The sequence below is a fragment of the Microcaecilia unicolor genome, chromosome 1, assembly GCF_901765095.1.
Source record: "Microcaecilia unicolor chromosome 1, aMicUni1.1, whole genome shotgun sequence".
Lineage (NCBI taxonomy): Eukaryota > Metazoa > Chordata > Amphibia > Gymnophiona > Siphonopidae > Microcaecilia > Microcaecilia unicolor.
In genome coordinates, this window is record NC_044031.1 from 233,831,527 (window position 1) to 233,855,472 (window position 23,946).

The 23,946-nt window shown below is 43.2% G+C and overlaps 1 protein-coding gene across 1 annotated transcript in view; it reads left to right on the forward strand.

Annotated features, from left to right (window-relative positions):
• Nucleotides 1-3,011: 3,011 nt before the first annotated feature.
• CHMP5 (charged multivesicular body protein 5) overlaps nt 3,012-23,946 on the forward strand; it is a 59,790-nt gene continuing 38,855 nt past the window's right edge. The window contains exons 1-3 of the mRNA XM_030204773.1: nt 3,012-3,214; nt 11,073-11,177; nt 16,276-16,322. Coding sequence (XP_030060633.1) covers nt 3,146-3,214; nt 11,073-11,177; nt 16,276-16,322 — 221 coding nt within the window. The 5' untranslated portion in view covers nt 3,012-3,145. The remainder of the gene's footprint in view (nt 3,215-11,072; nt 11,178-16,275; nt 16,323-23,946) is intronic.

A 23,946-nucleotide genomic window follows, 5' to 3' on the forward strand; every position in this document is an offset into this window, starting at 1 on the left:
TGAGTGCTTAAAGTGTGCCTGGCCCTCAGCGAACCTGGGACATATGTTTTGGAGTTGCCCGAGGGTTTGGGGATTCTGGCGCCAGGTGAATCAACATGTTTCTCAAATGTGGGGGGTCACTTGGCGATTATCGCCATCACAATTGTTTGAAGTCTTTAGGGTGTCCCCCTTTCTACCCGGAGCGCTTAGGGCCTTTTTGAAAAAGGCAGTGTTAATTGGTAAGAAGTCCTCTCTTCAACATTGGATAACGAGAGAATGCCCAACATTGCAAAAATGGCACTCACACGATTGTATTTTGTGCATTGGAGCAACGGGGTGTACGAGATTTGTCCACCTCTGGTGGCGATCTTTTTTGCCGGACTTGGTCCCCATTTTGGGACTCCCTGACCACAGTGGTGCGCAGTAGAATTTTGAACGCTTGAAATGAAACTATAGGATATGGCATGGGGTGGATGAGGGGGGAGAGGGTTGGAGGGGGTGGGGGAAGGAATGGCTATAACCCTGAAGGGAGGTTTCCCGCGTTGTTGAAATGGTGGTTTTTGTCTGGTACCATCGTGACCACGCTATCTCCTAGGAGAAGTCTCTGCCAGTGGCGTGGGGCTCATCAGAGTCCAGACCCCACGTGACCAGGCACAGAACTGGTTATTGGAAATAGAGATGGCCTAGAGTGGGATGATGGCACACGAGCTAATTATGGGGCGGATGCTATCATTGGTATAGGGGTTGGGTGAGGGGAGAGAAAAAAATGGTTGAATTCATTTGGATAGTTGATTGTATTATGTTGAGCACATACAAAATGATTGGTTAACACATATTTTGTACGATTGTGGTATATGTGCTGCAAATTTGTTCATAATAATAAAAATCATTTAAACATAAAGCGATACAGAAGGGTGGAGGGAGGAGGGGTGAAAATGAGAAAAAGTATGCTGTATCTTATGTTTATGAAGATATTCTGTATCAATGTTGCCTCCTTTTGACTAAAGTGTATGTTATCCAATGTTGTTGCCAATAAAACAGATTTAAACATAAAAAGGAGAGCAGCTTTTAAACTAGAAATGGGGGGAAGGCCAACAGTCACTCAAAAGCGCATGGTTCGGGATAAGGTATCTTTCAAAGATATCACCAAAACAGGGAAGATAGGGTATCCTGATAGGTTGCAAAAGAGACCGTAGTAGATCAGGTGTCCCTAAATAAAAATCAGACAAAAGATTGCAAATTAGTACTGTCAAGTACTAAGCATGATGTAAATAGGAGCAACAAACACAGTTTGAAATGTCTATATGCGAATGCCAGGAGCCTAAGAAATAAGATGGGAGAGTTAGAATATATTGCACTAAATGAAAAATTAGATATAATAGGCATCTCTGAGACCTGGTGGAAGGAGGCTAATCAGTGGGACACTGTCATACCGGGGTACAAATTATATCGTAATGAGAGGTGGATCGAATTGGTAGAGGGGTAGCATTGTATATTAACGAGAGCCTTGAATCAAATAGATTAAAAATTCTGCAAGAAACAAAACACTTCTTGGAATCACTGTGGATTGAAATTCCATTTGTAAAGGGGAAAAAGATAATGATAGGAGTGTACTATTGTCCACCTGGCCAGGATGAACAGACGGATGCAGAAATGTTAAAGGAAACTGAAACTGAACATGGCCAAGACCGAACTTCTTGTCTTCCCACCCAAACCCACTTCTCCTCTACCTCCACTCTCTATCTCGGTTGATAACACCCTCATCGTCCCCGTCTCATCTGCCCGCAACCTCGGTGTCATCTTCGACTCCTCCCTCTCCTTCTCTGCGCATATCCAGCAGATAGCCAAGACCTGTCGCTTCTTCCTCTATAACATTAGCAAAATACGCCCTTTCCTCTGAGCACACCACCCGAACTCTCATCACCTCTCGCCTTGACTACTGCAACCTCCTCCTCACTGGTCTCCCACTTAGCCACCTATCCCCCCTTCAGTCCATTCAGAACTCTGCTGCACGTCTTATCTTCCGCCTGAACCGATACACTCATATCACCCCTCTCCTCAAGTCACTTCATTGGTTTCCGATCAGGTACCACATTCAGTTCAAGCTTCTGCTACTAACCTACAAATGTACTCGATCTGCAGCCCCTCCTTACCTCTCAACCCTCATCTCCCCTTACGTTCCTACCCGTAACCTCCGCTCTCAAGACAAATCCCTCCTTTCAGTACCCTTCTCCACCACTGCCAACTCCAGGCTCTGCCCTTTCTGCCTCACCTCACCCCACGCGTGAAACAAACTCCCCGAGCCCATACGCCAGGCCCCCTCCCTGCCCATCTTCAAATCACTGCTTAAAGCCCACTTCTTCAATGTCGCCTTCGGCACCTAACCACTACACCTCTACTCAGGAAATGTAGACTGCCCCAACTTGACATTTCGTTCTTTAGATTGTAAGCTCCTTTGAGCAGGGACCGTCCTTCTTTGTTTAATTTGTACAGCGCTGCGTAACCCTAGTAGCGCTCTAGAAATGTTAAGTAGTAGTAGTACACCATGCACAAAAAGAGTCCCTGCTCAAAGAGCTTACAATCTAAACAGTTTATAACTGCTTTTGCTGTCAGCAAAAATATTTTAAGCTGTTTTAGTGTTATTCAATATTTATAATTTATATGTAGATATGGGAAGTTTTCAAATAAATAAAAAAGCTGTCAAGTAAAAAAAAAAAATTATATATATATATATATATATAATTGTCCTCCACCTTTTAAGGCACTGCCTATCCAACTGAACCTTTTTACAGATGGACCACGCATAAGCAGGCCCTTATTTCTAATAATCTTTCGCTATTGTTCTCTCAATAGCGTTTACTATTGTTTTGGGTGTACTAAAACCTCGGCAAGCTCCGCCTACTGGCTTCAGCTCATTAAATGGACTAGACAGGTTTACTTCCACTCTTGTTTTCTTTATTCTCCTTGAACCCACGTCCCCATCACCTGACCAGGAAGAGCGAACCGACGTAACGAAACTCGCGCACAAACGACTTCCGTGTCTCTTGTTCTCAGCGGCTACTTCCGGGTTCGAAGCTGTGTCTGTGTCGCGTCTCTTGTCTTTAATAACAGACTGTGTCGCGCGCGTCGCTCGCTGCATCTTCTGTAGAGCTTCGGCAGCTCCGTAATGAACCGGATTTTTGGGAAGGGGAAGCCTAAAGTGCCACCCCCGAGCCTGACAGACTGTATCAGTAATGTAAGTCACGGGGGTGGGTTATCTTTTTGATCTCTTTCCTTCCCCCAGGGGCGTGAGGGTCTAGATCTCCAATGCAAGGGGAAAGGATTGGGGGATTTGCTGAGCCAGAGTTCGCATGGCAGCCTCCTGAATACTTGGATTTAGGGTTGTGGGAGAAGGCTAAGCAGGAAAAGCTTTCAACCAAACTTGGAGGGTTTTTTTTTTAGTTAAAAGTTTAGATCATCTTTAATGATGTTTAAGATGCCAGTTGGAATACAGTACACGTTCTTCTGCCTCAAATGTGTCAAAAGTTCTGTACTGGAGTGTTGCAGAGATGCCAAGGGTGAACCATCCCAAAGACTGTGATTTACTACCCTAAAGAGTGAGATATTTTAGATGGTCTATCCATGTTATATAATCAATAAAAATATAACTTATATTGCTTTATAAATGGAGAGCAACTGGTATTTTATGTTTTTTATTTATATTTTCTTTAACAAAAATTGTTTATTGTACCAAAAATGATAAAATGTGACATTTTGTTGCCGCTGAAAGGATACAGTGCGTGCAATATGAAGACTGTTTTTTCAGAAGTATTTTATCCAGACAGCTGGGTGAATTCTGTAGGCTAAAAAGTGTCCTCTGTTCAGTTGCTAAAAGTGTGGGCATAGTTTTTCACTGAATGTGAATTTATAGGTGCAAGGGGGAAATAGGGCAAGAGGAGTCAGTATGCATGAAAGTGCGCTCAGATTTCTTACTACTGGTGGTGGTAGTACTTGACTTTTCTTAGGCTTGCCTGTAATAAAAGGTACGATCAGAATCGGTGCTCTGTCAATGAGTCTAGTGAATGAGAGAAGGGACAGTATGAGAGAAACTTCAAATGTGAGTGATATATGCCTAATGAGCAAGACTTGACATTGCTTTATTCTGGGTATGATGAACAGCCTGATAGGGGTTTAGTAATTTGTGCTGAAAATTGATAACTTGGTTGGCCTATTAATTTGCCATTGCTTTTTTTTTTTCTTTTTTAAAGACATACTATGCTTTTTTTATACTCAACTTTCCCACTATATTATTAGAGACTATAATACAGGGGTGTTACTTATTTTAATGTCAGACCATCATGACCAAAAAGCTACTGTAAGTAGATGAAACTTGGATGTTGTGGATGACCGGTTGGGGGGAAAAAGTTATTGCTGTGATTGATGGATAACGGAGTTGGGGTTCCTAATAGTTTATTATGTTTTGTTTTTAATGTAATGCCAAATACCTCTCTTATGCATGCACAAATTACAGGAGCTCAACAGCCCCAGCATAACCAAACCAACATCCACAAATGTTTTCGCAGAATTACCAAGTTACCTACTTCTGGAGGAAGAGTTTTTGGTCTGTCCTGTCTTTGAACTAACATAACCAGTTTACCATGGTGTGTGTGGTTACTTATTCTGCCACTGAAATCAGGTCCTATAATGTGAAATCCAAAACTGGCCTAAAATCACTTTCCTGGAATTAGGTAACTTAGTAGCTGTGATCTTTTGTGCATACACACATATAGACATCTTCCACCCCCTCAAACACCTCACCTATGGGCCGATGATCAGAACTTCCGTGCTATCTGAAACAGTGCCTGATCAATACTGTGGGAAAAATAGCTTCCCTAATGCAAATAATATGCGCGCACAGCTTGACTGAAAGCAAGGGGGAGAAACAAGCCTGGTACATGCACACAAGAGTTTTGCGATTAAGCATAGCTCTTGTACACATAAGCAAAGCACACATTGGTACTGTTCTTCTGAACCTTTAAATATAATCTTTAAAAAAAATAGATAGTTGTCCTCATCTCTGCACCGTCAGCTTACTAAAGTAGTAGGCATCTCATAAAGCACTTTGGGAGCACTGCAGAATGCCATTTAGCAACCTCCCTGCGAAGGACAGCTATACAGGGGAGGATCCCTTCATCACCTCCTGGGGGAGAGAATCAGCACCACATGCAGCAAAAATGGAGCAGGATCCACTTGTATGGTAACAGAAAACATTGTAGAAAAGATCCCCACTCATCCATGCCAAAAAGTCCCAATAAGAGGGCAAGCCCACCAGATATGGTAGTAACTACCCCCCTACAACCCCTCCAGCAAGCCCCTGTATGATTAGAAATAAAGCGTGCAAGAATCACAGGTGCCCTATACCATCTATACAACAATTTTACCCAGTTTTCCACCAAAATAGAGATATCAAACATATTTTGGTAAGTTCCCTCCCAATCCTGTAAAGAGAGCAGTCGGCCAAGATCAACCTCCCATTGTTTTTTTTTTTTTTTATACCAAGGCTTCCCCAGAGGCTTGGGACATGATAGGAAATCATAAGGGGAGGATATCATTTTAGACTGGCAAGCCTTTAGCTAAAAAATCTTCAGAAGAGGTGGACGGAAATTGAAAAGTCCCTTTATAAGCCTCAATATTTAGCAAATGTTGATGCTGCAGGTAATTAAAAAAAAATCTTTACAACCAAGGCCATGCACACTCTGCAGATCCAGAAAAGAGGACAGAGGGCCTCCCTCCGAACACAATTGACAAACTGAGTCAGCCCCCTCTTCTTCCAAGGGTGGAACACATGTTTAGGGCAGTCCACATTAAGGTTTAGGACAGTCCGCAATGAGGGGGGCCAGCACAGAAAGCGGAGTACCATGTAATAATCCCCTACCCTTAAGCAGTATATAGTACCAACGGACCCATAGAGCCAAAGCATTCTGTATGATAGGATTCTGGACCTTCCACCGCCCAAGAATTACAGGAATTTAGGCAACGGTATCATCTTACATATAGCCACTCGGTTTAGCCAAGTATAGTTCAGACCATGCCACCTATCTATAGCTAAAGAAAGCTCTTGAAGCAGCGCTGTATTATAGAGATTAGAGTAATCTGGACAAATATTGACTCCCAAAGATTGGGTGTAATGCTTAGATAGCCCACCCAAAAGGTAGAGAGGTTTTCAATGCATAAGCTCTAGCGAGATCAGGAATAAAATATTAAGAATCTCAGATTTGCCTGCATTTATTTTTAAAACCCGACATGGCACCATAAGTATCAAGAGTCTGAATTATGTGAGGTAAAGAAGCCTCAGGATCCTTAATAAAATATCATCTGTGAAAAGGGAGATTTTATATTCCTCCTGCCAAAAGCATATACCCCTAATATCAGTAGTCTGTCTGATATGAGCAGCCAAGGGCTCCACTGTTAATGCAAACTGCAAGGGGGACAGAGGACACCCTTGCCGAGTGCCTTTCCCCAAAGAAAAAGGCTTGCAGTAACCTCTATTCACCCTAACCCAAGCAATAGGGGAGGCGTAGATTGCAGTGATCCAAGCCCTAAAACGAGGACCAAATCCCATTGAAGGGGGGCAGACTCAGGAAAGATGTCAGGAAGTATTTTTTCACAGAGAGGGTGGTGGACGCTTGGAATGCCCTCCTGCGGGAGGTGGTGGAGATGAAAACGGTAACGGAATTCAAACATGCGTGGGATATGCATAAAGGAATCCTGTGCAGTAGTATTGGATGCTCAGCAGCTTAGCCGAAATTGGGTGGTGGAGCAGGTGGGGGAAGAGGGGTTGGTGGTTGGGAGGCAAGGATAGTGGAGGGCAGACTTATACGGTCTGTGCCAGAGCCGGTGATGGGAGGTGGGACTGGTGGTTGGGAGGTGGGACTGATGGTTGGGAGGCGGGAAATACTGCTGGGCAGACTTGTACGGTCTGTGCCCTAAAAAAGGCAGGTACAAATCAAGGTAAGGTATACACATATGAGTTTATCTTGTTGGGCAGACTGGATGGACTGTGCAGGTCTTTTTCTGCCGTCATCTACTATGTTACTATGTAAGTTCAATCTGAAGAGCCAAGAAGTGACCAGTAAGATCAGCTAGACTATGTCTAACAATCGGGTGTGGGGAATTGGTTATAAGAATACTCCCTCCTAGCTTTTTAGCAGTTGCATAGGAAGCAAAAAAATTTGAAGATAATTTGAAAAGACATTGCCTTTGAAACGGGGAGTTTAACCCTTTCACATTCAGAGAAACAACCTTAAAAGCACCCATTGATAGAAAAGAAATACAAAAGTATAAAGCATATAAATTCCCCAGTCGAAACCCTAACTGACCTGCTCCAACATCCTCCACCCCATAGTTGGCTGCCACTCCATAAACCTCTCCCATACCCCCTCCAAACCATACAACCTCCCCCTGTCTAACTTCCAGTCCTGTTCCCCCACCATACCACTTCTGTGTATATCAAAAATACACAGAGAAGAAGTGAGGCCACCCCGCCCCTCCCTCCTCTCAACTACCACAGCAAAACAATGTTACCCCGCATCATAACCAAGCACACCATCCATGCACACATCCCACTCAGGTTCAGATAGTACAAAATGCAGTTAATGACTAGCGCCCATACACTTAAGCAGATAAAAAGCAATCAAGATAAGATGGTACTGAAACAGAAGTAGGAAACGTGAAGAACCAATTCAGTGAAGGGCACTCTGTTAAAAGTCACTTGCAGAGACCCCACTGTTCCACAAGATCTGTCTAAATTACAATCACAAAGAAACCTTTCCCGCACTGGAGATAGTGCTTGGATCCCCCAGAAAGCCCGTGGTTGAGGCTTGGTGTTGCAGACGTCACCTTTTACTGTTAGTCCTAAATGGCAGCGGGTATCTATCACTGATTTTTTTTTATGTTGATCGAGGAACCGCTTCTGGTACTGAATCTGGAGTATCTGGTGGAAAGAGCTTCACTGCCTCTTCCCGAGAATGGATGCGATGCAGTTGACCACCACGAGTAAAAACCAAGGCAAATGGGAATTGCCACCTGTACCTCACACTGTCTGCGCTCAATTTCTCAATGAGAAAACGCATAGAGACAGCCATATTTTGGTAGAGTGGTAGTGTATAGGTATCCCACTCTACCACGTCCTTACTGCGAGCTGCTTTCATGACCGCCTCTTTCAGTTTTAAATTGGAGAAACAAGCCACTGTGTCTTGTGTGGTATTGTCCCTGGCTTTTCCAAAGATCTGTGAGCTCGCACAAACTCAAATCTGCTCTGCTGGGATCTTCTCTCCCACCTCTGAAAGTAGGAAGCTAGCCAAACGCTGTACTGCAGTGTCAGTTTACATATTCCGGCTTCTTTGATAAGCCCCTGATGCAGATACTATTTTGCCGGGACCTTTTTCCAGATCCTCGATGTGAAGGGTCATATCAACATTAGAAGCTTTTAGACTCTCCCGCTGCTTATCTATGGTAAGAAGGGCCTCCGAATGGTCATCAGCAGGCTGGTCCGATTCTTTAATCCACAATATCCCTCTGCAAATTAGAGCCCGATGCCACCAGGTCAGTGTGGACAACCTGAAGCTGTTTTTATTTCTCTTAACCAGTCTTCCTCCAGTACAGCGGACAATGCAATAACTGTGGAATCAGTGTGCTCTACTCCTGCAGTTTCCACATGTGTATCCTCTGCCATAGTATCCAGCTCAAAGCGCGGGGCCCACAACGCAGCCAGATATGAGAATCTGGTAAGATTGAACGCCCTTGCAGCGGAGGTCATAAAAAGTTGATCAGTGAACTGAAGAGGACATGCCAAGAACTGAAAGATAAGCTAAATACACAGGATGGCCGCAATAAATATTCGATGGGGTGGAGGGAGCTACAGGCTCAAGCGGCCATCTATGTTGTTATTATTATTATTTATTGCATTTGTACCCCACATTTTCCCACCTATTTGCAGGCTCAATGTGGCTTACAGAGTGTTGTATTGACAAAGTCATAACAGGATATTGGATACAATCAAAAGTAAGCAGAAGATAGATGAGGAATTAGAGAAGATGGTGTTAGATAGGATGGTTTAGGAGGTGATTTGTGTCTTTAAGGGTTCTTTTTGTAGGCTCTATTGAAGAGATGTGTCTTCAGAGATTTGCGAAAGTTGCTTAGATTGTCCATAGTTTTTAGGGCTGGGGGTAACCCATTCCATATCTGTGTACTTCTGTAGGAGAAGGTAGTGGCATATGCCTGCTTATATTTAAGTCCTTTACAGCTGGGGAAGTTCAGATTGAGGAATTTGCGGGCTGATCTCTTGGCATTTCTGGGCAGTAGGTCCACAAGGTTAAACATGTACAGTGGGGCATCTGCGTGAATGATCTTGTGTACGATCGTGCAGATCTTTAATTCGTTCCTTGAGTGGAAGCCAGTGAAGTTTCTCTCTTAAGGGTTTCGCACTTTCATATTTGGTCTTTCCAAATATGAGTCTGGCTGCGGTATTTTGGGCTGTTTGGAGTTTCTTAATAGTCTGTTCTTTGCAGCCAGCGTACAGAGTGTTACAGTAATCCAGGTGACTAATTACCATAGATTGTTCCAAGGTGCGGAAAATGTTTCTCGGGAAGAAAGGCTTAACTCTTTTGAGTTTCCACATCGAGTAGAACATCTTTTTTGTCGTGTTCTTCACGTGGGTATCGAGAGTGAGGTTTCGGTCGATGGTAACTCCAAGAATCTTCAGGTTTTCTGATATAGGAAGGGTGCAGTATGGTGTGGTTATAGTGGAGTAATTGTTTGTGTTGTATTGAGAAGTGAGTATTAGGCATTGAGTTTTTTCTGCGTTGAGTTTTAGCTGGAATGAATCTGCCCAGCTATGCATGGTTCTGAAGCTTTGGTTGATCTCATTTACCCCATCCACTGCGCCTAACTTCTAACGTGCATAGATAAAAAGGTGCTTGGTTATGGGCGTTCTGAAATTTACGCCTGTACTTATAGAATATGGCCCTCTCACCTAAATCTACATGCTGGGATTTATGCCAAGTTTTTGTTGATGTAAATGAAGGCGATTAGATTTAGACACTACAGTTGCTGCCTAAGCGTATTCTCTATACTGTACCTAAATTTAGGCGCGGATTATAGAATACGCTGGCAGAAATGTTTTCCGTGCGGATTTTTTAGGCGCCAGATGTAGAATCCCCCTTTGTGGGTAACTTTATAAGCATGTTCATGTGTAAAATATGTTTTATATATGGGAAATGACTTTTATAAAATTGTGCGGCCAAATATGCACATGCAAGTACGTGTGCCAAGATCATGCATACTTGTATGTGCATAGGCATTTCCATGGGTGAAGTTGCGATGTCTGCCAGTACTTTAAAAAAAAAAAAAAAAAAAAGGAATTGTGCCCATGCACAGAATATATGCACATGTTTACACTTCCTTCAGAGGGAGTGAGGATTTATGTGCTTTTGTGGCTGGTACTTGGGTGCCTGTTCCATAAAGGCACTTACGGGTCAATATTCAGCTGGTGGTGATCAGCGTTGCTGTTGGCTAAATTAGATCCAGATATTCTGTGCCATATCTGAGTCATCGGCTGACAATTGCATAGTAATGTAAGCAGGTATCAAAAAAGATATGCCTGTTTTGTCTAATCTACATAGCAGAGAACCTATCCCAACTGCCAGTCATAAAAGCTCAATACCACCTTATCTAAGTCCCTTTTTATTGTTTTACCTATAGGTTCTCACCATTCTGGGTAGAGAACATACACAATATCAAACTTCATCTCGTAGTCAGGTCTCCTGTTTCCACCCATAAAAACTCTTGAAATGTTATATCTGCTATCGTTTGTGATGTTCCTATGTTTGTGTTTATTTATATACACATGTGCAAATATGTGCTTCTTCTATAGAGGCTAATGTTCGATTGTAGCTAAGAAAGTGAACGATTAACCAAAAAGTCTCTATTAAATGTATTTTTCAGTCTGTTTTGTTGCTTTCTGTGTTCAAATGTAAATAGAGTTAAATGGCACTGCAGGCGGTGCTAAATGGCAATTTGAATCAGAAATTTCTTGTTTCCTCTTTTTACCAAAGGTGGACGGCAGAGCAGAGTCAATTGACAAGAAGATTTCCCGACTGGACACAGAACTGGCTAAATACAAGGATCAAATGAAGAAAATGAGGGATGGGCCATCCAAGGTAAAGACTGGGTGAAATGCATGTGCTTTGTAATGCACTAATTCATTTTTTCAAAGCTTGTCACTTGTAAATAATGTCACAACCAGTCTTCCAGGTTCTCTGAAATGTTATTGCTGTTACTCATCAAACCTGCAGGAATGACTATGTATATGTGAGCTAATGAGAGGAAGGGTTTAACTTTAGTTTTGAAAGTGTTTCCTAGACGCAGAGGCCTATTTTCAAAGCACTTAGGCTAACAAAGCTACATAGCAGCCTATAGAACTTTGTAAGTCTAAGTGCTTTGAAAATGAGTCCCAGGACGAATCAGATGTGCGCACTTGAGTGAACTGGATTAAATCATCTGTTCCAAAACACTGTTTTGCTGCTATTGCTCTAACTTATTTTCATGTGCTGCTGCAGTGTGTGTTTTGTTAGTCTGATGGGAAATGCACAACAAAATAACCATTCACTGTATACAGATAGTGTGCTAGAAATATTCAGACTTAAAGTATGGAGAACGGCTGAAGCAGGGAGGAAGACTGGAGGGTAATAGGAAAAGGGAGGTTGATGTGGTATGCTAAAGCCAGTATGATGATCACATGAAATTGCTAATGTGCTAGAGGACCTTAAGACAATTGGAGGCTGAACTGTTGCTGGAGGGTTGAGCAAGACTAGTGACTAGAGCCTTGAACTGTGGCTCAGAAGACTTTCAAGATCAAATATTGCTCTTCCATGGTCTCTTTGACCTTGGAAAAGTAACTTTTCTTACAGTGGTCTAGATTTACTAAAGTGTGCAACTATCTTAGTGTAAGTCATGAGTACGTGGTGCCCACTACATAAAATTGGACCTGTGTAAATAACATACATTAATACGAGTTAGCACACTTCAGTAGATCTAGTTTACCCAACTAGAATTACAATTAAAGGACAGTAATAGTATTGCTACCTACCACTTTTGGAAGACGGAGTAAAAACTAGTCATCAAAATTGGAATCTAGAATTTGTTATACAGCTGTGTGTTTTCTCAATTATTAAAATGTAAACCTCATTGGGGTCCGGTTGTATGATGCATGGTATGTAAATACAAATTGCTGTTGAGCAAAACATTCAGACCAGTCATCATTGAACCAAAACTTAAGGTTAGTGCAAAATCACTTGAGTTTCTGAAGAATTAAGGGGTGTTCTCCTTTGCTTTAGAAGAAAAGTATGGAGATTGTGAAGCACACTACAAAAAAAAAATGTCTAAACAGTTTGCTTAGTTTAGTTTTTTTTTTTTTTTTAATGGTTTTATTAATAAGAGTAACAGACTTCCATCTTTTTTTTTTTTTTTTTAATCAGTTGCTCATTGAGATGGAGCTTCTGCATTAGAGAAAAAGTCCATAAGAATATTGAGAAATAACTCTGTAATGCAACTCAGACTCCTGTCCAGCCCTGGGCCAGACAGGAAACAAATTATTTGGGAATGACATCTAAAGAGGGGTTAGAAAGTTGTGATGGAAAAACAGTTTGATGTAGTTTTAAAATGTTTTGCATTAGTCTTTTTGTGAGCCGTGCGTTATATGGTTAATAGGGTAAAGTTTGTGTATGAAAGATGAAAAACTATTGAGTCATTTCTTACCTTCATCTTCAGGTTGCTGCTGGTTAGCTTTTGGTTCTTTGTTGGGTAGAGCAGAGAGGTCTAGTAGAGCTCAGAAGAGAAAATGATCAACTTGTACATTTTAGAAAAGGCGTGATGCTTAAGTAGTTAGTGCTGGCCTTCCGACAGAAATTAATGAAAAGCAAGCTCCTAATACAAGCTCAAAAGGTAGAGAATGGCATATGTCCCTGCAATATACCTAGCTGCAAACTGTGCCAACATATCTCACAGGATCCCACAAACACTCGCATGGGAAAAACATTCAGCATATAGGGATCCTTTATACGCTCATCTTCAAATGTGGTATATATCTTTCAGTGCAAAAGTGTGAAGAAGGGTGCTATATATATATATTTTTTTTTTTTTTGTTACATTTGTATCCCGCGCTTTCCCACTCATGGCAGGCTCAATGCGGCAGGCAATGGAGGGTTAAGTGACTTGCCCAGAGTCACAAGGAGCTGCCTCTGCCAGGAATCGAACTCAGTTCCTCAGTTCCCCAGGACCAAAGTCCACCACCCTAACCACTAGGCCACTCCTCCACTTGCATATTGGAGAAACAAGCCAGATGCTAAAGACGAGGCTCAATTTACATAGACACAATATTAAACATTCACATGCCAACCAGGATGCCACCTTTGTGGGACAGCACGTTATATGACAATGTCATAACAAAACTCTGTAAGCCACATTGAGCCTGCAAATAGGGGGGAAAATGTGGGATACAAATGCAATAAATAAATAAAACTAGAACACTGCATCAATAATCTTATGGTGAAAATACTACAAAGGAAATTTTAAGATGATCCATGAATTAAATAGTTTGACACCCCCCAGGCAGGACTTGACAGGAATCTGGGCTTTCTATCCCACTATAAACCATAAAATTATACTGCTTTGTCACCTTCTTATCACGCATCCATCTCTCCCTGTTTCTCACCTAACCCACCCCACACTCTTTCTGCAAGACTGTCATTGGAATATCTTTGTGTTTCACCTATATGTTCTGATATTTGTCAACATTTGCATATTTCTGATCTGAAGAAGAAGGATTACCTTCGAAAGCTAATCAAAAAATGTATTAAGTTAAGACAATACCTTTTTTATTGGACTATTTTCTTTTCTATGTTTTGATTTATTTCTATTACCTGTGGTGTAATAATGCCTCTTGAAGGGATACCAAGTATAAAACATGTTAGGAACCACTGTCTTGTAAGGCATTACTTGTACTTCCTGTGAACTAACAGTAAAGTGCCTTATCGCCAGCAGTCTAGCTAAAAGGAAGTCTTTCAACATGTCAGCTATGGTATAGAACAGTAACTTGGATATATGTTATACAGTAACTAGTAAAAAAGGCCCGTTTCTGACACAAATGAAACAGTTGCTAGCAAGGTTTTCCTCGGAGTGTGTATGTTTGAGAGCGAGTGTTTGTGAGAGATGGAGTGTGGGTGTCAGAGAGAGAATGAGAGAGAGACAGAGTGTGTTTGTGTGTGAGAGAGACAGAGTGACTGTGTGTGTGTGACAGAGAGATAGAGTGTATGTGAGAGACAGTTAGTGAGTGTGTGCCCCTGCCCCCCCTGCAGCCATCCATGTCCAGCCACCATGTCCAGCGACCCCCCCCCCCCCCCCCCGGTGCATCAAACTCCCTCGCCACCCGCAGCTGCCACTGGTAACGCTGTCCGGCCGCTGCTGCTTCTCCTGTTGAGCAGCAGCGGCCGCTACAAAAAGAAAAAAAGCAATAAATGTTTTTAAACCTGAAACGCTGCACCGTAGACAGCCATCAGGCATTGGCTGTTGGCTCTGCAGCCGCTCCTCCTCTCGCCTCTCCTGTCGCTGCACTCCTCCGGTGTCTTACTCCAGGGGTAGTGATGTGGAGGCGAGAGGAGGAGCGGCTGCAGAGCCGACAGCCAATGCCTGATGGCTGTCTACGGTGCCGCATTTCAGGTTTAAAAACATTTATGGCTTTTTTTTTTTTCTTTTTGTAGCGGCTGCTGCTGCTCAACAGGAGAAGCAGCGGCGGCTGGACAGCGTTACCAGTGGAAGCTGCGGGGGGGGGGGGGGGTTTGATGTGCCGGGGGGCTTGGGTGATGCGCGGAGGGGGTGTTTGAGCGGCGTACTCACAGCTGATTCCCAGGCAGGGGGAGGAGTAGGGAAACACGTGGATCAACTTGCTCCGCGTGTTTCCCTACTCCTCCCCCTGCCTGGGAATCGGCTGTGAGTGACATCAGCCTGGCTACGGAGCCTAGCTCAGCAACTCCAGGAGCCACAGACACAGGCAGCTACTTTAGAACGTTGGTGGTGAGAATTATTATATAGGATTATTAATGGAACTGCAGATATTACTATGAAATATAGAAATACAGAATAGCCGTGCAATCTGCCCTTGTGCCAAGTATCTAATATAATAATTAGTACCATCAACGTTCCATGGCTGGCTGGGTTCGTAACATCCTGACATCAGCAAGCCTCCAGCGTTCCATTCCCTCTCACTGCCCCGCCCTCACATAAAGACGAAATGACGTCAGAGGGCGGAACAGTGAAAGGGAACGCTGGAGACGAGCTGACGTCAGGATGCTACGAACACAAGCAGGACAAGTGAAGGCAACAGAACACTGGACATGGAGGGGAGGACAGAATCGAGGGACATCGAGGGGAGGGCATGGCAGAGGAGAATTGACATGGATGGGATGGGAGGACAGGAGAGAATCGTGGGACATGGATTGGAGGGCAGGGCAGAGGAGAATCGCTGGACATGGAGGGCATGGGAGGTGAGGGGAGAATCGCGGGACACGGAAGGGAGGGCAGGGCAGAGGAGAATCGCTGGGCAGAGGAGAATCGCTGGACATGGAGGGGAGGCCAGGGCAGAGGAGAATCGATGGACATAGATGGGAGGAGAGGACAGAATCGCGGGATACAGATGGGAGGGCAGGGTAGAGGACAATAGCTGAACATGGAGGGGAGGCCAGAATCACGGGACATGGAGGGCAGAACAGAGTCGCTGGACATTGAGGGGAGGCCAGAATCACGGGACACCGAGGGGAGGGCAGTGCAGAGGAGGATCGCTGGAAATGGAGGGGAGGCCAGAATCGCGGGACTGGGAGGGGAGGGAAGAATCGCTGGGCATGAAGGAGAGGGCAGGGGAGAGAGGAGAAATCACTTTGATGAGAGCCTTAAAAACATAATCACTATTACAAGTTAGCCTTGCTAGTGCCCGTTTCATTTTTTTGAGAAATGAGCCTTTTTTACTAGTTTCATTATAATTGATGGAGCACTGACATGGCACTGGGGCTCCACCACAGTTTTTTTTTATTCTCCCTGGCCTGTAGAACAGATACTACTATTTGTACTTCCTTCTAGCTGTAAACATGCCCTGTTTTAATAATTCTACCTGTGCAGCCATGACATCTCTTACACTTTTTTGCTACTTTTATTTAAGTTACTGCCTGTTAACAGTTGAATGAAATTAACAGCTTTTTCTTCTTTTAGAACATGGTGAAGCAGAAAGCCATGAGAGTGCTGAAGCAAAAGAGAATGTAAGTCATTGTGTCCCTGAATAAGAAAACATGGCAAAGAAGGGGAGGGTACCTGACTGGCCCCCAGGGTTTGGCTGTGTTTTGTGGTTCAGGGGTCAGGTTAATTGGAAAGGTTTGAGTTTGTTGGCAGATAGTAGCCGGAAATGTTTTTAGGAGCATCACTGAACATCCATGGAGGAAGGAAGAAGGTGGCTTCTTTTGTTATAGGAAGATCTACTGGATCAAGAACAATGAAACTCAGTCACAGAGAAGGTGAACCTTTCAGCCCAAGGCTAGCAAGGAATACACTTGGGTGTACCATCTGGGGAGGGGGGAGTAAAGAGAGGAAAATGGGGGTGGTAACCACAAAATATACTTTTTTTTTTTTAATTTAAATATCTAGTTTAGTTCTCCAGTTTAAGACAGTGTATTGTTAGCTCACCACAATTAAAAAAAATAGAATAAATGCAAAATAGTTTGGTAAAAATACTTTTCTAAGGTTAGCTTATGTTTATAGAAAAGCTGTCATTCCCTAACAGTGACGGACAGGACTGAAAAACATTCAGGCTTGAGGTCACACAGATTTCAGGGCTGGCATCCACCAAGAGGAGGCAATGCTTGTGCCATGAAAGCAGAGTTGCTGCAGTTAATGAGGCCTGTTCTGAGGGGGAGTTGTGGTGTCCAGAAGGGGCTGGGCTGGGAGGAAAGAGTTATGACAGCTAGTAGAACCTGGACTAACAGAGAGAGAGAGAGAGAGAGTATATATACCATTATAGCTGAGAAAACTGGAGGCAATAGACCTAGGGGAGGGAAAGAAAGTTGGGCGGGGGTGGGGGGGGGGGTGGAATGCCAGGAAAGAGTCCTTAAAAGAGAGGATAATGAAATTCCTTGTAATGTCTCAGGACAATATTACAGAGCTACCCTTTTGGTATCTTTTACCTCTGAAAGAGATAAAATTGCTGTATTGAAATCTTTTTTTTTTTTTTTTAATCCTGTTTTGTGGTGGTAAACTGCAGTTTTTTTCAGATGTGGCATAAGCCACAAAATTGGGTACGAAGGTTTTTCTTTAGTTAAAACCTTGGGCACTTGCAGTGAGGGGTAGGGTTTTTTTTTTTCCTGAAGTTAATGAAGTTTCCTGATTCAAGTTTTGTTTTCTTTGATGCAGCTCAGTTTGAGTGCTTAATGTTAAACTTAAATTAATTTCTTATTCTATATGGTTTAATTGTTAGTTTGGGTGAGGAGTGTATAGTAAGCTGGGTCTCATGCTTAATGGTATTGTGGAATAGTAGTATTCAGATTACTTCATTTTGTTTCCTCGGATAATCTCTCCTTATCCCCATTAACATGGACTTGAATTGTTTTGCTCTATAAGCCCCATACTTTTTCCTTGGTTCTGGGAAAAGGCCAGCACCCAGGAGTCAGTTTCTCAGGATATTGACATAAAGAATGGAAAGGCACTTTTCTCTAAGCAGGACACTAAGTACCACAATTGGGTGATGTCATCCAGTGGAGCCTGGCACGGACGCCACCCAACATTCTGGAAGCTTTAGAAGCCTTTGGAAATGCTGCACTGCGCATGCATGGTTGCCTTCCTGCCCGATGTGAGCAAGCAGGACCAGCAGTCATTGTTTTTCCACGGAGCATAACAGTCGCGTCTTATCGGCTCTCCTCTGCACATCTCTTTTGAGATGTTTTTGTGCCTTCCTTAGTGGCATGCATTTTTATTCATTTTCCTCATTTAATTAATTAATTTTATTTATTTATGTATTTATTTGATTTGTTGCATTTGTATCCCACCTATTTGCAGGCTCAATGTGGCTTACATAGTACCGTGATGGCGATCGCCAATTCCGGTATAACAAATACAGAGTAATATTATGGTAAAAGTTCATAAGTGACAAACACATTAGGGAATCAAGTAGGAAGAGTTATGTCCAGTTTGAGTATTAATTTTGTTGTGTTGCGGGGTTCAGGCGTTTAAGTTGGATCATTAGGGTATGCCTTTTTGAACAAGTTGGTTTTTAATGATTTCTGGAAGTTTGATGGGTCGTGCATTGTTTTCGTGATGTTTGGTAGTGCGTTCTTGCTCGTCTTTAGTCCACTATAAGGAGGCAATTCCCCAATACATAGAAAAATAATTTTAATTATTAACTAAGTTAAAGAAAAAGGCGGCAGAGAAGAAGTTCGAGTGATCTTTATTCTTACCACGGCGTCGAAGTTATTAAAAGTTTCTTTAAGTGTGGCAGTTGTCAGTCCCAGTTTATCATCCTCAAGAAATTGTGTTCAATTCAAGTCTAAAGTTTCAGCAGGTACATCAATTCTATTTCCAATTCTATTTCCTTGGTCTAATTCTTTCTTCAAAAAAGGTGAAATGTAATATATTTTGGATATAGGAGGATGTGACTGTTCAGGAATTTTTAGAACCTCTGTTAAATATTTTTTAAAAGTTATAAGAGGTAAGATTGATAATTGCCTGGGAAAGCTTATAAGTCTAAGGGTATTAGATCTTTGATAATTTTCTAAGATTTCAATCCTATTTTGAAGGTAAAGGCTTTCTTTAATCAAGTTAATTTGGATCTGTTGACAATCTTGTACATTCTTAGTATTTTTTTTTTTCCATACCCATGGCTGTAATTTTTTTTTATCCAGTGTTGGAATTTTTACAGATATTTGGTTAAAGTATTGATTCATTGAAGTAAATTTCTATGAAAAGGAAGCTTCTAGGCCCACTACGGCTTGCCATATTGTCTCCAAAGTTACAGTCTCTGGTTTCTATGGTAGAAAAGACTTACTTGATAATCCAGTTTCAGTTAAAGATTCCATCGGTGGCTGACTTTCAAAAGCAAGCTGATTTCCCCCTAAGGATATTCTCCCTTCTGTCAACTGCTGTTCCAGACGCGGGGAAAGTCGGCGTTTCGACGTTCGAGGCGGCGCCCATGTCCGGATACCCTGTCGGCACTCCGGTGTTTCCAGAGCCGCTCTTGGGGTTTCTGCCGGCATCGGAGGGGGCTTGCATGTCTCGGGGCTGAGAGTAGTTTCAGCTTCAAGCCGAGAGAATGGCAAACCTTTCCCCAAGCTCACCGACTGCGAAGAAGCTCCCGTCACAGCACTCAATTGTAGAAAACGGTCCAGCGTTCCCACCAAAGGCACAGACTGCGCCGCAGGGCTAAGGCGCTGTTTGCTTCTTCTTTTTGGCATCAGGAAATAAAGTTATTAGGAAAAGTTGAGAGGTAGGTCTGGAGCGACTTCCCATACGTCTCACTTGGCTGCCATCTTGCCTGCTAAAACTCCCAGTGGTTTTAAAAGGTATAAGTGCAGCAAGAATATCTCTGTGACTGATATATGCAATTGGAGCTTGCCATGCCTAGAACCTGACCATACAGCATCTATTTGTCATGTTTTTTTTTTTTTCTAAAATGCAGAAGAGGCCACAAAACAATTTAGAGGCTCAGCAGACACTGGGGGTGAACCGGCATCAAGATCTTCCCCTGCTTTGACATTTGGCACCAGTAAAGGCCAGACTGACCTGCATCAGACCCGACACTGAGGATGTGTCAGGATTCAACAACTTTCCTTGTCAGTGCTGAGGGATCCCGATATCGATCAAAGGAGCATTGACATCGGTCCCACTCAAAGCATGAGGTCATTGACACCGCTTGTGCCCGAGAAGTGTTGGTGCCAAGAAGACTGCTCCTCCTCCTCTGTGGAGGAGTCAGTGCTGATGTGCATGCTCCAACATTGGAACCAGCCTTTCAGTTTGGCTCGGACATCTTCATAGACTGTCGCCACTCCAATACTGGTCTGGCCTTTACTGATGCCTGACCCTGAGGAATGTCTCCAGGCCATGCTGCAGGAGAAGCTGGAGTGGACCTTGGCTCAGTGCGATGCCAAAGCCTCAAGCGCGTCTGCTGACCATGGCTCCATCCAGTCCTTGAGGGCCATCCGTACACCAACACTGGTGCCTTGACGGGGGCCGGTATCAGCCTTGGAAAAGGTGGTGCTTCTCTTCAGCCCATTGGGAGAGGAAGCATCCTTGATGTTCAGGACAGGACCTGTCCCTCAGTGCTCTTGCCCAGGGTCTAAACATCAGTGTGTCATGATACTAGTGTCGTTATGGAGCCTACACAGAAAGCAGTTCCCCCCCCCTCCCCCACAGTTTCTAAGGTAGCATGCCTTTCCCTTCTTTTCCCTTCCCTGCCCTCCCCTCACTCAGCATCCCCAGTCCATCAAACCTTTCTTTGCCAGTGCCTCTTCCTTGGCTTCCCTCAGCACCCCTGGTCAAGCAAACCTGTTCTTCAGTGGCAGCAACAGTGGTAACACACTGCCTAGCCTGAAGTGGATCCTTCCCTCTGCAGTGTCCTGCCCATGCCCAGGAAGTTATGTCAAAGGGGCAGGACAGTGCAGGGGGAAGGATCCACTTTGGCCCAGGCAGCGTGTTGCCGCTGCCAGTAAAGAACAGGTTTGCTTGACTGGGGGTGCTGAGGAGGCCGAGAATGAGGTGCCAGACTCGCGGGATTGGGGGCACCCAACAGGTTGTGGGGTTGGGGGCTAGAGGTGAGGATAGAAGGACATGTTAAATGGAATGGGGGCTGGGCTGAAGAGAGAGGGACATGTCAAACTGTGAGGGATGGAGAGATGCCAGACATTGGATGAGGGATCAGGGGGGAGGGGAATGTCAGACCATGTTCGGTGGGGTTGAAGAGATGGGGAAATGTCAGATCGTGGGGGCTGGAGAGAGGGGCACTTTATCCTTATCCTCTGCTTTGGGGATGCGACCTGTACTGAGGTACATAAGTAATGCCACACTGGGAAAAGACCAAAGCTCCATCGAGCCCAGCATCCTGTCCACGACAGCGGCCATCCAGGTCAAGGGCACCTGGCAAGCTTCCCAAACATTCTATACATGTTATTCCAGGAATTGTGGATTTTTCCCAAGTCCATTTAGTAGCGGTTTATGGACTTGTCCTTTAGGAAAGCGTCTAACCCCTTTTTAAACTCTGCCAAGCTAACCGCCTTCACCACGTTCTCCGACAACGAATTCTAGAGTTTAATTACGTGTTGGGTGAAGAAAAGTTTTCTCCGATTTGTTTTAAATTTACTACACTGTAGTTTCATCGCATGCCCCCTAGTCCTAGTATTTTTGGAAAGCGTGAACAGACGCTTCACATCCACCTGTTCCATTCAACTCATTATTTTATATACCTCTATCATGTTTCCTCTCAGCCGTCTCTTCTCCAAGCTGAAAAGCCCTAGCCTCCTTAGTCTTTCTTCATAGGGAAGTCCCATCCCCGCTATCATCTTAGTCGCCCTTCGCTGCACCTTTTCCAATTCCACTATATCTTTCTTGAGATGCAGCGACCAGAATTGAACACAATACTCAAGGTGCGGTCGCACCATGGAACGATCTAATGGCATTATAACATCCTCACACCTGTTTTCCATACCTTTCCTAATAATACCCAACATTCTATTCGCTTTCCGAGCAGCAGCAGCAGCAGCACACTGAACAGAAGGTTTCAGTGTATTATCAACGACGACACCCAGATCCCTTTCTTGGTCCGTAGCTTCTAACGTGGAACCTTGCATGACGTAGCTATAAGGAGCTGGGTGTCCAGGGTCACTGCTGTCTCTTCAGTGTTCTCTATCGTCACCTGCTGGTAGGCGGATACAACCCACCAGTTCCTGGATTCATCTGCTGTGACTAAAGGAAAGAAAATTATCAGGTAAGACTTAATTTTACTCTTCTACTCGTTCTACACCACTCAGGATTTTGTAGACCTCAATCATATCTCCCCTCATCTGTCTCTTCCAAGCTGAAGAGCCCTAACCTCTTTAGCCTTTCCTCATACGAGACAAGTTCCATCCCCTTTATCATTTTGATCCCTCTTCTTTGAAACTTTTCTAATTCCGCTATATCTTTTTTGAGGTACAGTGACCACAACTGAATGTAGTACTCAAGGTGAGGTCGCACCATGAAGCGATACAAAGGCATTATAATATTTTCTGTCTTATTCACCATCCCTTTCTTAATAATTCCTAGCATCCTGTTTGCTTTTTTGGCCATTGATGCACACTGAGCAGAAGATTTCAGTGTATTATCTACGACACCTCAATCTTTTTCTTGGGTGCTGACTCCCAAGGTCATTCCCTATGCACCTATACATTCTCTTCACTCAACAGATGCTAGCCTGCTTCAATTACCACCCCTCTCTTATCAGATTAGAAACCACGCTTGCATCTGCTGTCAGTTATATTGGACCAAAGCTACTTTCAAAGGTTACAAGGTACAGTTCATAGCTTTGTGTGATGTTGAGTTAGATTTAATACACCTGAATAAGGTATAATATTCAGACTGTTAAGCTCTGTGTTTGTACTCTGGGCTGCACCATCAACAAAAGACCGAACACAAGATGGGTTGGGAGGGAGGCGAGGAGGTTAAAGGGTTGAGTTCATGAAGAAAATATTTGATGATGTTGATACGTGTCTTAATGCAACTTGTAATGTACTTCTGACTTGGTTCATCAATAAAAATGAGTTAAACATATTGGACCAAAGCTTTTGAATGATTTACCGATCCACCCCCGTTCTGAGCCCTCTTGCATTAAATTTAAGTCTTTTGAAAAACTTACCTTTTCTCTTGCCTATCCTGTCCAATCTTAAAACCTCGTCCTGTCCTCTCCAGCATCATGTCATTATTTTATTGTAAACCGCCTTGAAGCCATGTTTTGTCGTAAAGCGGTATATCAAGCTTTGTGAAATAAACAAAATAAAAAGAAATATAGGTAGAGGACAGAAGATTGAGAGGGTGAAATTTGAGTGAGCAGACGGAAAAAGGAGAGAGAGAGGAAATATGTCAGAGGCGGATGTAGAAGATAGAAAGAACATGGAGAAAGGACAAATGGACAGTACTCACTGGAAAGAGAGTATAAGACCAACAAGAAAGCAGAAAACAGAACGTGGGACCAACATGCTTGGAAAAATAAAATGCCCAGACTACAAAGGTAGTAAAAAAAAAAAAAAAAGTGTTGTATTTTGAATTCATTAGGTGAAATATGTTAACTTTTAGAAATGTGCATTTTGGATGTCTTTGTATTTTGTTGGAAATGCACTTCTGTTTTTATTTCTTCTATGTTGCGGTACACACATAGTTTGATTTCTTAGGCTTTCCAATTCAATTTCTGTCATCAGAGTTGTATTTCAAATTTGTGATTCCTTGCTCTGTATTTGGTGAAGGTCTGTGTTTTTGTGTGTGACAGAGGTATGGTGTTCTGTTTGCATGTAGTTTCTGTGTAGAACTCTATTGCAGTCCCACTTGTTCTGTTTTACCAGTAGTAAGTGTATTGTTCTAGAACCCCTTAAGTAGGGTTCATGTTGTTTGAATCATAGGAATTTGTGCTAGTGTTGTGTGGTAGGTTTCATTACATGGATGTTGAGTTTGGATTTTTTTCAAGATTTGCATTATTCCACAGTGTGCCTAGTAGTGGAGAGATTTACATTGCTATCACTCAGATGGCATGATAAGTTCCATGATCTGCATTTGCTATTAGAGGGTTTTTGTGACTGCAGGGCATCTTATATTTAATTCATAAGAACTGCTATACTGTATTAGATGTGGAGGCTTATTTTCAAAGCATATAAACTTATG